At 40.3% G+C, this 12089-nt stretch overlaps 3 protein-coding genes across 5 annotated transcripts; 2 read left to right on the top strand and 1 right to left on the bottom strand.

The window, feature by feature from the left end:
- Positions 1–872: 872 nt before the first annotated feature.
- arl6ip5a (ADP-ribosylation factor-like 6 interacting protein 5a) lies at positions 873–5054 on the bottom strand. Its single transcript, XM_014133207.2, has 3 exons — positions 4732–5054; positions 2135–2352; positions 873–1944 (listed from the first exon to the last, which is right to left on the bottom strand). Exons 1-3 carry the CDS (start codon positions 5052–5054, stop codon positions 1766–1768), a joined length of 720 nt encoding a protein of 239 aa, XP_013988682.1. The 3' UTR covers positions 873–1765.
- A 427-nt stretch (positions 5055–5481) lies between these two features.
- trnt1 (tRNA nucleotidyl transferase, CCA-adding, 1) lies at positions 5482–9602 on the top strand. Of its 3 annotated transcripts, none has more exons than XM_014133203.2 (8): positions 5482–5581; positions 5921–6059; positions 7072–7265; positions 7501–7639; positions 7739–7865; positions 8000–8193; positions 8430–8683; positions 8834–9602. In XM_014133203.2, exons 2-8 carry the CDS (start codon positions 5924–5926, stop codon positions 9080–9082), a joined length of 1293 nt encoding a protein of 430 aa, XP_013988678.1. In that variant the 5' UTR covers positions 5482–5581; positions 5921–5923; the 3' UTR covers positions 9083–9602. The 3 variants fall into 3 exon arrangements, with proteins under 3 accessions (XP_013988678.1, XP_013988680.1, XP_013988681.1); XM_014133205.2 differs by having other exon boundaries at positions 5494–5581; positions 5924–6059; XM_014133206.2 differs by lacking the exon at positions 5482–5581 and having other exon boundaries at positions 5921–6069.
- Positions 9603–10199: 597 nt separating this feature from the next.
- LOC106565942 (oxytocin receptor-like) lies at positions 10200–11750 on the top strand. Its single transcript, XM_014133633.2, has 2 exons — positions 10200–11279; positions 11492–11750. Exons 1-2 carry the CDS (start codon positions 10418–10420, stop codon positions 11695–11697), a joined length of 1068 nt encoding a protein of 355 aa, XP_013989108.2. The 5' UTR covers positions 10200–10417; the 3' UTR covers positions 11698–11750.
- Positions 11751–12089: the final 339 nt, after the last annotated feature.

Genomic DNA, 12089 nt, shown 5'->3' with positions numbered 1-12089 from the left:
TTCTGCTCTGAGACTAGACTTTACTTGAGTTTACTGCCGCTGGGCCGTGTGCGTTCGTGTGCTCCCAGGTTGATCAATGTAGTCTGCACGAAGGAAGAGTACTGCAGGAGGGGACATGAATCAGTTCTCTGAGAGCTCAAATAAGGCTTTGCAGCTGAACTTAAACTTAAAGCACTGCACCTGAGGTCATTAGCTCCTGCCCTCTACTTTGTCTTTATCTCTCACTCTCCCCCATATGCACACACACCCCCAAAGACTATTGTTATGCAAATCATAAACCTTTCTTAAAAACTTTATGTGCAAGACTTCTAAGTGAAGAGTGCAATAGAGAGAGCCCACTTTGGGATTTGTAATACATTTCCAATGTGAGCCTGGTTGAAGTAGCTGACACCGCAATCCAGAGAAGGTTTAGGGGTTGGGAAGTGAGTGACTGCAGATTAATCCACTCTGTCACTGACTGTGCAGTACTCTGCTCTTCACTATAATCTACTGCAGCCTATTGATTAGCATTGGGACAAGTGAAGAGTAGGGAGAAGTTAGATCATCCATAACCTTGGAGGTACTATGGAGATGAAATAGTGTGAGGTGCTGAGTAAATGCTGATGGACATAGGTTAGTACCTCTTATTCCTTTTGAAGTTCTAAATCATATACTTGTTTAAAGACCATTTGATGTGATTATGAAATACAACACCTTAAAGTTCTATATCTCTCTCATATGCACCAAGACACAAAGCATTGGCTTGGTTCTTCTAGTTCTTATTTTATTACAGTGAAATGTGGGGCTACTTTCCATCCAATCGTGTAGTTAAATACACCTTTGAATTTAGTGAGGAAAAACACCCTGTACAAAACAAAACACTTGAAACTCTCTTGCCTTCAGAATAGTTTGGCAGTGATATATTTATTTTACACAATAATTCAGTGATTTCACAACCTCTCATTAATAGGCAAGCCTGTCAGTTTCTCTTAATTGAAAATAATTAAGCATAGATTAAATAATTCAGATCCTTAGAAATTAAAGTAGTAAAGTTCTACTCTCCACAAACCAGCATTTTCACATTGCAATGTTTGTATACACTTCAGAGAGAGAATCCACAGTATTTAAAAAACATAATTCACTACTGCTTCATTTGCGAGACAACTGAATTCATTCATGGTACAATAAAACATAGTTCTGTTTGTTTATTTTTTCAAACCAAGTGACCTCAATCGGTCAGGTCACAGATGTGCTTTTAACACCACAATGTTTTCACTCGTTATATTTACAAAAGTCACAACGCATGAATAGGTTGTGTAAATATTGCAAATGGGATTTGGAAACATTTGCCCACCTACACACACAAATACATTCAACAAGGAATACTAATTTGCAACTTGTTTGCAACATTGCATAGCAAGGATGTGAGCCAGTATCGAGATGCTGTCATCACTACTTGAAAGAAGTGTTCTGACAAGTTCTGGGTGAAGTAACAAATATTCTGAAGTAAAACTAAAGCTTGTGTTTTCAGCACATGTTCTCTAGACTAAACCAACAAACACACATACACCTGCATGCGAGATAAGCTATACGGTTTGTAGTTGAAGTGTTCAAACATGTATTACAATAACTTCTATCCAACATTGACTGAATGCATTGAGACTGCACATTAAAGGTGGTGTGCAAAGGAACGCGTTCCCATTCATCAGAGGCCAGGGATGTTGATAGGGGACCTATGACAACATAGGGACTGTGGCGTGTGTGTTGTTTGTTTTCTGTGTAGAGTTCATCCTTCCTTGGGTTTCCCCTCTAGGAACTCCTGGATCTTCTGCAGGCTCTCTTCCTTCTGGCCCAGCGCCTCCAGTAGAATACCCATTGGTGACTTCTTCAGCCCCGCCCCCTCTATCTTATTCTCCAGTTTATTCTTCATGTTGCGAAGGCGAAGTGAGGCGTGTGCAAAGATCACTGAAGTCAAAATATATAGAAGCAGATTAATACCCTTACTTTGCACTAATGTAAAAACACCAATGTAAGTAATACCTCCAGGATATTTTCTAATTGGAATAACTTAAATTCAAGTCTGCCTATTTATTTACCAATGGCATAATTGTGGTGTAACTTGAAGACACATTTAATACTAAACCGTTAAACTTACAGAGAATAGGAAATGTGATCCCAAACATGAAGACCATGACGCCATCGAAGAGAGACATGAGGAAGTAGCTGGCTACCATCACTGCCATGACAAATAATGTGGGGTTCTGCCTCTTAAAGTCTTTGATCATGGCCTTATTCTCTCCAGCCCACACTGAGCCCAGGAAGACCAGCGACACCACCGCCATGCCCATGAACATCCCCACAGGGTTGAGGAACCTGCAGGGAAACACACACACACCACAACATAACTAGACAGCTGGGTGGGTGGAACAGTTGATATTTCATGTAGTCATGGATACCATCTAGTGGTGATAGGTTGTCAACACATCAACATGACTTTTTAGACCAAATGCAAATATTTATACAAAAGATGTTTCATTAACAACTACAATGAGAGCAATTTCAAAGATTATGATTACATGTTACAGAAGTGAATCTACAAAAGAATAACCCACTTAAGGATGAGTGGGACATTTACACAGCAAGTAGTTTTGACATAGCCCTACGGTGCAATGTTAGGAATGTTATAATTTCCAATGGTTTGTCTCAAACTTCATTCAATAGTGTTGTTTTAGATAATATGACTCCTGGACGTTATGTCTTCAGACTCCAATAGTGAACTTTGCCCAACCTCCAGTGAATAACGACAGCTGTTTCTCATATCCCTGTTATCTAGAACAGCAGCTGATAAGTGAGCAGGGATTAGGGGCCTAGTAGTTGTCCACCATAGCAGCGGTGTGTCATCAGAACCATGTAGGCCTAGCCAAAAGATGACCATTTAAAAAAAAAACGGAATCCACATTTTTAAAGTAAAATCCCTTCCTCCATAGTGATTTTGGCGATCAATTGTTAGTTATGCAGTCATGACAGGATACCACCATTTGTGAAATTACACATTGTAAATCTGAGCAATTCTAGAAACAAATGAACGAATTAGACACTAGCAAGGGTTTATATTAATTTTCTAAAAACATTGTGAAATTAAATAAATGAAATGTTAATGTGATATCATACATAGAAAAGCATTGCATTTGCACTAGCTAGCTCCATGGCTGTTTGGATTTAAAAAATGCAGCCCCGGCTTTCATCTGTCGGGAATAACTACAACAAGGACTGCATGCTGCATCCAGAGCCATTGCAGCCATTGCATCACCCAGGTGGGTGCTACATGTTCGGCAATAGAGGACTAGTACATTCGGAGGAGAGACGTTTGGAGGAATTGACCGTCAAAGCAGGTGTGGTGCACTGATGAAGAGCTCCGGGCCTGTTTGTCAGACTGTCTTTGTTTCTCTCTGGCTGTACCATCAATACCCCTTCGCTGAAGCTACACTGCATTTCCAATCCAAGCTGCCTCAACTCCCGACCTTTCCAACATCCGAAGCCAACTAGAGACATTCAATCTTCAACTTCATCTCAATTTCAAAGTGTTGTTTCTTCACTTTTTGTGCCCTTTGACATTATTTTCTGTAATGAAAAGTGCTATAGAAGTTAAATAAATTACTGTTATTATTTTCATGAAGAGCTTCAGCAGGATGCAAGACATGAGTCTCTCAACCTGTGAAGCATGCCCACATCCTCTACGCTCAAAATAAGTCTGGAGGTTTCGGTTGACCAATCATGCGCTCTGTCTCCCTTGGCATTAGTCATAAATAGGCCTAGCAAGGTGCCAACCTTCAGATATGGCAACGGAAAGAGAAAGCTTATTCAGGTGAACTGTAAGACAGTATAAAGCGTCAACATCATGCATAGCAGCCACATAGTGCCATAACAGCTGCTATGGACAGCTCCTATGTTTAGACTTTAAAGTGAGTCCCTGCATCCATAATTAGCTAATGAGACCCAACTTCAATTTCAGGCATTAGTTAAAGGTGGAATCTGGAATCTGGGATCTGAGAATCTGTTTAATGGCCATTGATACCCAATGAAAATGATTATTTAAGAAATTATAAATGGCTCAGCTCAATAGCACAAATGTTTTACCCTATCACAACCAAAATTATACTCCATTGTTCATACACACACACACAAACAAGAAAAACCTAACAATGTATACCAAAACAAGGAGCGGGCTGTCATTAAGCGGAAAAACGATCCAATATTGTAGTTTTAATTGATGTTAACTGTTATAACTAGTGACGGTGAACTACAGTGAATCAGATTTCCCAGCACTTAAAGCTGCAATATTTAACTTTTTGGGCGACCGACCAGATTCACATAAAAATGTAAGTTATAGAGCAAGTCTAAGAAGTAGTATATCTTTTAAATGTTCACTATTTATATGCTTCCCGTTCTTACGTTCAGTTTGTCTTTTTACTTTCGATTTTGTACACTAGCTCCAAACAGCTGAAAATACTATTTCCTGGTATTGAAAATATATTGTACTGCAGTTTTGAAGGTCCAATGATTCTCGACACCATACATTGTTTAATCACATAAACTGAAATTAGGCAAACTATTAGAATTTTAGCAAACAGGAAATGGCTGAGTGATTTCTGCTTATTGCACACCCAGCCCATTTTAACCTGAGTGTAGTATGACACACCAGATATTTTATGTTCTTGATACAAATTGTGGACAGTGTCTCATGCTACTTACCCCACAATAAGGAAAACAATGATAGCCATTGCAAAATAGTTTGTCTGATAGTAAAGCAAGTTGTTGACAACCCTGTTGTTCCATCTAGGTAAATCTCTCGCGTCTGGTTTAGCAAATCGGTCGGAACCTGGGAAGAAATCGTCCCAGGGTTTCAGCGGTGTGAGTTCTACCCTAGCCATGTGGCTACCGTGTGAAGAGTGTAAAATATAATGACTCGGCTTGTTGTAGGCTACAGCAAACAGAAGATCAGATTCAACAGTCACTAAATAAAAAATGTTCCGTTTCTCGCGATAGCTTTCGAAGTACCACCCTGTAGAACCCATAGATCAATGAATGGTCTGATCATAGACGGAACAGAGGCTACAGAGTCATTTATCCAGCATGCTGAAACTGCGTTTTATAATCTCTCTGGTAACAGTTAATTGATTTTAGAGTAATCTATTGAATCAATTTAAAAGCGTTATCAACCATTACATATATTTACAGTATTTTCATCTCTGTCTTGCTCGGTCAAAATCAGCTGACAAGTGGAACTGTGGCATTAGTACATAGTGTAGGGAAATGTTCTCCGCTACTAGACATTGCGCAACTGTAGTAACAAAGTGACTGAGGCCACAAGTGTCAAATAAATTGCAACAAAGTAACAGTAATTCATAAAATTATTCGAATGAAATCGCGCGTTGTTTCTTCTGTACCCCGCCCTTTTTATGACGATTCACACTCTTATTGGTCACAATCAACGACTTCCTGTGGTGAAAGTAAGTACACTTCCTGCTGTCGAAGTATGGAACGGCAATAATGTTTCTACCCACATCCTCAAAGAAGGGAAATTATTCATATTTTATTGCAGGTCTGTCCATATGAGATTAATAGTTAGCTGCATGATGATACAATTATACTTTACCAGATGTACTTTTTAAATATATGTCGCTTACAAGAGCCAATATGCTTGCTTCAGTTTTCTAAATGAACTAGCAATAGCTAGTGAAACATGGAACGTGAGAAACATGGAATCCAATTTCTGTGCTAACTAGCTACTAGCTGTAATGAAAATATTACCATAGTTGTTTGGTCTCTAAACTAGCTGAATGTGTGTGGCAATCCCCACAAGTTAATTCACTGCAATTGCACATCAATAGTTAACGTTAGCTAGCTATAGCTAACATTGACTTGCTCTGCTCAACGACAGTAGATGTGGGGGAGAATCCTGAATCCTGTGGTGATTAGCGGAGTTCGTCTCACTTGGAGTGCCAGAAGTCTCTTCACCATGCAGCTGAAGACTACAGAGTTCAAGTCCTTATTCAGCGATGGACTGAATGGCATAGCAGGTGAGAGCAGGTACATTTTTGCTACCAACCAATTTGGCTATATCAAAGTCTAGGTCAGTGGCACTTAACTTCACAAGCAGAAAGTGGAAGATGAGAACTGCTCAGAATAAGTTTATCCTCGGGAGTTTAAAATATCCCATTTCTCTACTTAGTGATTTGTAATATTATTAACCTTTATTTAAACACGGAGTCACATTGAGAGAACGCTTTCACAAGGGAGCCCTGTATGTTTACAAAAAACAATACATCAATAAAACACAACAGCCCTACAAAACACACTATAACAAAACACATAATAAACAACATTAAACATATTTAAGAAAAGCAATCGCATTCTGTAACAGTCTCCAATCAATAAATGAAAATGCCTGAAAGGAACCAGAATATTGAATAGCAAGGAATTGTTTGTGTATTGTTCCACACACAAGGGGCAACAAAAACTAAAAGCAGATTTTCCCAATTCTGTGAAGACCAAAAAGGATCTCCAGAGTTATCCATCCCTGAGAATGGGTTTGGTAATTTGTACATCTAAAATTAATCAATAAAGTAATGTACAGAGGAAGCTTCTGCAAGACTGCTTTGTATATAAATAAATGCAGCTCTCTTACACGTTTGTAAAGAATACAAGGAGTCCTAAAACTGAACCCAGTCCAATGGTTTCAAAACAGAGGCTGCCACGTGCGTATAAATAATGTCACCCTAGTCTATTACAGGGAGAAGTGTTGTTTGAACAGTCTTCCTTATAAATCCAGCCTCAGTTCTGAAAATATTTCTAAATAAAAAAACAATCATAGATCTCAGCTTCTTTCTCAAGTTTTCAATGTGTGTTACAAAAGACAACTTGTCATCAATCCAGATACCATGATGCTGGAACTTGAGAACCAGGTTTGGATCAGAATGTATTAATCAGTGTGTCTGCTTATATTATGATTAATGAATTAAGCGATGCATGGGTATTCGATGCATGTCAACACTAGACATCTTATCAATTTATGCATGTATTTCTCCATAGAGATCTTTGAGAAGCACAAGTTTGAGCTGAGGATAGCAGGGGGTGCTGTGAGGGACCTCTTGTCTGGGAAGCGGCCAGAGGATGTGGACTTTGCGACCACAGCAACACCAGAGGAGATGAAGAGCATGTTCCAGAAGGCAGGGATCAGGATGATCAACAATAAAGGGGAGAAGCATGGGACCATCACTGCTCGAGTAAGAGTACCCAAGATTGATGTGCAGTTTGACCAGCTATACACAAATATTCCAGATCCAGAATGTGAGACTGATGTGATGTTGAAATGTTCTCTTACACTACATTTCTTTCTACAATCTGATTTTGTTACGATGGGGTGAAGTGTTAAAAGTCAATGTAGCGTGAATTCTGCTGTACAGTAGGCCTGTGTGTTTGTGGCTTTAAAACACATGACATTTGTCTTTTCATCTCTAGCTTCACAATGAGAACTTTGAAGTGACCACACTGCGCGTAGATGTTGAGACGGATGGACGTCATGCAGAGGTGGAGTTCACAACAGACTGGCAAAAAGACGCAGAGCGCAGAGACCTCACTATCAACTCCATGTTTTTAGGTGTGTTTATAGCATATTTTCACCCCTTCTGAAATGAATGCCAAACTTGACATTAGAAGGGGGGAAAAAACATGTCTTATTTGATTTCTGACCAAACAGGGTTGGATGGGACCCTATATGATTACTTCCAAGGATATGAGGACCTCAAGAACCGAAAGGTTCGGTTTGTTGGCAGTGCTGAGCAAAGGATTCAGGAGGACTACTTGAGAATATTACGATACTTCAGGTAATCTAGACTTGTCTGGGGTGTAAATGGGGCAGGTGTTTGTTGGAGTTGGCTATGAACAAATTAAACTTTAGTATGTGAGGGTTTCTGCATGTTATTTCTGTCCTTGTGTATATCCCCCGGTCTGCCCCCAGGTTTTATGGCCGGGTGTCAGTAAAGGCAGCGGAACATGACCCTGCCACCTTGGAGGCCATCAGGGAAAACGCCCGTGGCCTGGCAGCCATATCAGGGGAGCGCATCTGGGTTGAGCTGAAGAAGATGGTGGTGGGAAACCATGCTGCCCACCTACTAAAGGTCATGTATGAGCTGGGCCTGGCTCAGTACATAGGTGAGGGAGAAAGCCCTGTTTGCTAGGAACAATGTTATGGGGAGTCATGCAACCAATTATAGTAACCATGCAACCAATTATAGTAACCATGCAACCAACTACATAAAGCATACCTCAAAGCACTATATTTAGGGCGCCCCGGTGACAGACCACTAGAAATGTTCTCAGCTAGAGCATAGGTATTTATAGATGTTATTGTAATTGTAGTTGTGTAAGTGCTATACTTTTATTCCAAGGTTTACCTGCAGAGGGCGACGTGGAGGAGTTGAAGCAGATCTGGCAGCATGTGAAGGACCATTCTCCCAAGCCCGTGACTGTTCTGTCGGCCCTGTTCCGCTGCTCCCAGGATGTGGAGAAGATGGATCTGAGGCTGAAGGTCTCCAGGGAGGAGAAGAACCTGGGTCTGTTCCTGGTCAAACACAGACGGGACCTCCATAAGTCCCAGGATGATCCAGACAGCCTGAAGCCCTACACTGATTTTATCATAGATGTAAGCAGTCAAAATGAGTTGATGTAATACCACTTACTGTATTTAATTTAAGATTGTCAAGATGGTGTCCTTTTTGGAACTGAGTGTATGAAGCCCAATCTGATAGAACCACATGGTCTGGTAGATCATTTCTATGAATGTTGTTTGCAGAGTCGGGAGGTGGATGCTCAGAGTAAAGTATGTGAACTGCTCAAGTACCAAGGAGAGGACAAGTTACTGGCAGAGATGAGCAGATGGTCCATTCCTCGCTTCCCCGTGAGTGGGCACGACTTGAGGAAGATGGGCATCACCTCAGGCAAGGAGATCGGCACTACCCTACAGAACCTACGAGATGTGTGGAAAAGGAGCCGTTACCAGATGGACAAAGACGAGCTGCTTTGTCATGTTAACAAGACATAATTCCAGTGTGTAGCAGGTGTTACCCCCTCATACACCTCTGTTGTTTTCCAGACTGAGTGTTGAATATGAAAATGAGAAAGAAACCCCACAAGGACTGAATCATATTTACTGTGTTTAACTAATTTAGCCCAGTGCAGCACTTAGAGTTTGGGTATTATGCTCTCAGCTGCACAGTTGTCCTATGAAGAAAGTTTGTAATCAACCTAAGCCACTGCAGTATCTCAACATCTGTGGCATTATTGATATCAGAACTATTATTTTGTACATTTCCTGCCCCGAAATGCCTTTGAGATTGGCCAATCTGCTGTTGGGATTTTAGTTGGGATTCAGTCAATACGATTAAGTGGAAAACAGGATATTTTGCCAATTCTCAATGGTGATTGGAGAGATTTGAGCAATGAAAGGCTAATGAGCAATGTGGAATTGTTTTAAATGCCCTATAATCATATCTCAGAAAGCCGGTCTTCTTTGACCAATGTAGTGAACCGAATAAATCTGTATTTCATGGACTGAGAAAAAACATGACTCCAGGAATTTAGAATTTTGTTTTGACAACTCATCAAATGGCTTGAGGGTGAAATCAGCTTGTGAAAAGTGTGGTTTCTTTGTGTGTTTTCTCTTATTAAATATTTCATCTATTTAAATAATGTTTCATAGATAAAGCAGATGGTGTGTGAAAAGTTAAACTATAGCCTAACTTTGAAAGGATGATACTTAAGTGACACAAATAAAAAAGCCCAAGCTTGACTTGAACAAAATACAAATTAACAAAATACAAATGGTATTCTACATAAATTATATATATATATATGCTGCTTACTGTGTGATGCCTATGAGTCCTATCATGTTGTACTATTGCATGCCACTTTCTGCCTTTTGCAGTGAATCCTGAGTACCGGTATGACCTTTCCAGATGTATCATTTATTTATAAAATGTATAGAAGCCGTTATTGTAAAGATGCAGAAGCATAGCCCCTCCCTCCTGCTGCGCATCTAAGATATAAATAATTTTCTGCAGCCGATGCTCCTCTATTCACATCGTTGCACGCACTTGGTGCCATCCATTTCCCAAGTTTTCGCGGGTCAAGACGCTTTCTAGGTCTATCCTTTAAACAATTGCTGTAGAACAGTTAACGTCTTTAGTCTGTTAATAATTATGTGTACATTTTCATAGGACATTTGTATTTCAGTTGCATACATTTTCCAAGGCAGATTTTGGTTATTGTGATATGCTGTGCAGTTGATAGGTTATATTTGAACTATTCGTGAACATTAGCTTAAGGACCGAATTATTTGAGTTTTTATCTTAAAATTGTGTCATTTTGTAGCGAAATTATGACTTTCTTTACTTCAAATAATAGTATTATAAGTTTGGAAACGGAATTGGCAGATGTGCCACGCGATGAGCGCTTGGCTCGAGTTGAAATAGCCCTTTTGAGCATCATATTTTTCAGTGCCGCAATGTTAAACTTTGTACTGCTATTGGTGCTGTGGAAGCGGAGGAAGCAGCTGTCGAGGATGCGCGTCTTTGTTTTTCACCTTTGCCTGGCAGACCTGGTGGTCACCTTTTTCCAAGTTTGTCCGCAGCTGATGTGGGATGTAACGGACAGATTCATTGGTCCTGACATAATGTGCCGCCTGGTGAAATACATGCAGGTCGTTGGCATGTTTGCCTCCACTTACATGATTGTAGTGATGACCATTGATCGCTACCAAGCCATCTGTAACCCCATGGTGACTTTCCAAAGGCGCAGAGCGAGCTGGAACGTGCCTGTGTGCGTTGCATGGTCCGTGTCCCTCTTCGGCAGTCTCCCTCAAGTGTTCATCTTCTCGCGAGTTCAAATTGCGCCTGGTGTCTATGACTGCTGGGCTGACTTCATCAAACCTTGGGGACTAAAAGCTTACGTGACCTGGACCACTCTGGTGATATTTGTGTTGCCAATCTTAACTGTTATCGTTTGCCAGGTGCGTATTTGCCGAGCTGTTCAAATCAACTTTCACATGAAAACATATCAAGCATCGGAAATTGTCACCAAACCTCTGCACTCCAGGACCAGCAGTGTTGCTGGAGTGTCCAAAGCCAGGATTAAGACCGTGAAGATGACTGTGGTTATTGTTCTTGTCTACATTATCTGTTGGACTCCTTTCTTCACTGTCCAGCTGTGGTCTGTCTGGGATGTCCAAGCACCCACTGAGAGTAAGTGCTCTTCAATATTCTGAAAAACTTAGAATTAAACTAGAATTCAATCATATTGTCAAATGTTTTATTGCCTGAATTAAAACTTTACAATGTAGGTTTAATTTATATGTCTTCTATTAGGGTAGGCCTATGCTAAAATGTATAGAATTACATGGAATCAGGATGCTGCTGCTTGATAATAATATTCTGTGTTTTAATATTGATTTCAGCTGCAACTTTCTCTATCCTGATGCTTCTGGCAAGTCTGAACAGCTGTGCAAACCCCTGCATCTACCTGCTCTTCAGTGGGAAGCTCCCCAAGAGACTCATGGCGGTGTGTGTTAGCCAGTCGGACATTAAGGACTCCATACAAGAAGAAGCCACTGTGGTCAGCTCCTTGTACATCAGTTTTAAGAGCCTTTCCGAATCCAGATGAAACAAGCGGCACAGCGCTCTCTCTGGCTGATAGAGCTTGATGTATACAGTTGAAGTCGGAAATTTGCATACACTTAGGTTGGAGTCATTAAAACTAATTTTTCAACCACTCCACAAATTTCTTGTTAACAACCTATAGTTTTGGCAAGTTGATTAGGACATCTACTTTATGCATGACACAAGTAATTTTTCTCAACAATTGTTTAAAGACAGATTGTTTCACTTATAATTCGCTGTAACACAATTCCAGTGGGACAGAAGTTTACATACATTAAGTTGACTGTGCCTTTAAACAGCTTGGAAAATTCCATTAAATTGTGTCATGGCTTTAGAAGCTTCTGATAGGCTAATTGACATCATTGAGTCAATTGGAGGTGTACCTGTGAATGTATT

The sequence above is a fragment of the Salmo salar genome, chromosome ssa12, assembly GCF_905237065.1.
Source record: "Salmo salar chromosome ssa12, Ssal_v3.1, whole genome shotgun sequence".
Lineage (NCBI taxonomy): Eukaryota > Metazoa > Chordata > Actinopteri > Salmoniformes > Salmonidae > Salmo > Salmo salar.
The sequence above is the reverse complement of the archived record's forward strand: the minus strand, read 5'-3'. Positions and strand labels throughout refer to the sequence as shown.

What these genes read in the sequence shown, in the direction of transcription:
- LOC106565942 (XM_014133633.2), top strand. Translation starts at nt 10,418, where the DNA reads ATGACTTTCTTTACTTCAAATAATAGTATTATAAGTTTGGAAACGGAA. An exon ending in TGTCCAAGCACCCACTGAGA is followed by an intron (nt 11,280 to 11,491) that starts GTAAGTGCTCTT and finishes TATTGATTTCAG; the next exon opens with CTGCAACTTTCTCTATCCTG.
- trnt1 (XM_014133203.2), top strand. Translation starts at nt 5,924, where the DNA reads ATGTGGGGGAGAATCCTGAATCCTGTGGTGATTAGCGGAGTTCGTCTC. An exon ending in TGGACTGAATGGCATAGCAG is followed by an intron (nt 6,060 to 7,071) that starts GTGAGAGCAGGT and finishes ATTTCTCCATAG; the next exon opens with AGATCTTTGAGAAGCACAAG. An exon ending in GGGCCTGGCTCAGTACATAG is followed by an intron (nt 8,194 to 8,429) that starts GTGAGGGAGAAA and finishes TTTTATTCCAAG; the next exon opens with GTTTACCTGCAGAGGGCGAC.
- arl6ip5a (XM_014133207.2), bottom strand. Translation starts at nt 5,054, where the DNA reads ATGGGTTCTACAGGGTGGTACTTCGAAAGCTATCGCGAGAAACGGAAC. An exon ending in ATTGTTTTCCTTATTGTGGG is followed by an intron (nt 2,353 to 4,731) that starts GTAAGTAGCATG and finishes GTTTCCCTGCAG; the next exon opens with GTTCCTCAACCCTGTGGGGA. An exon ending in GATCACATTTCCTATTCTCT is followed by an intron (nt 1,945 to 2,134) that starts GTAAGTTTAACG and finishes TTTTGACTTCAG; the next exon opens with TGATCTTTGCACACGCCTCA.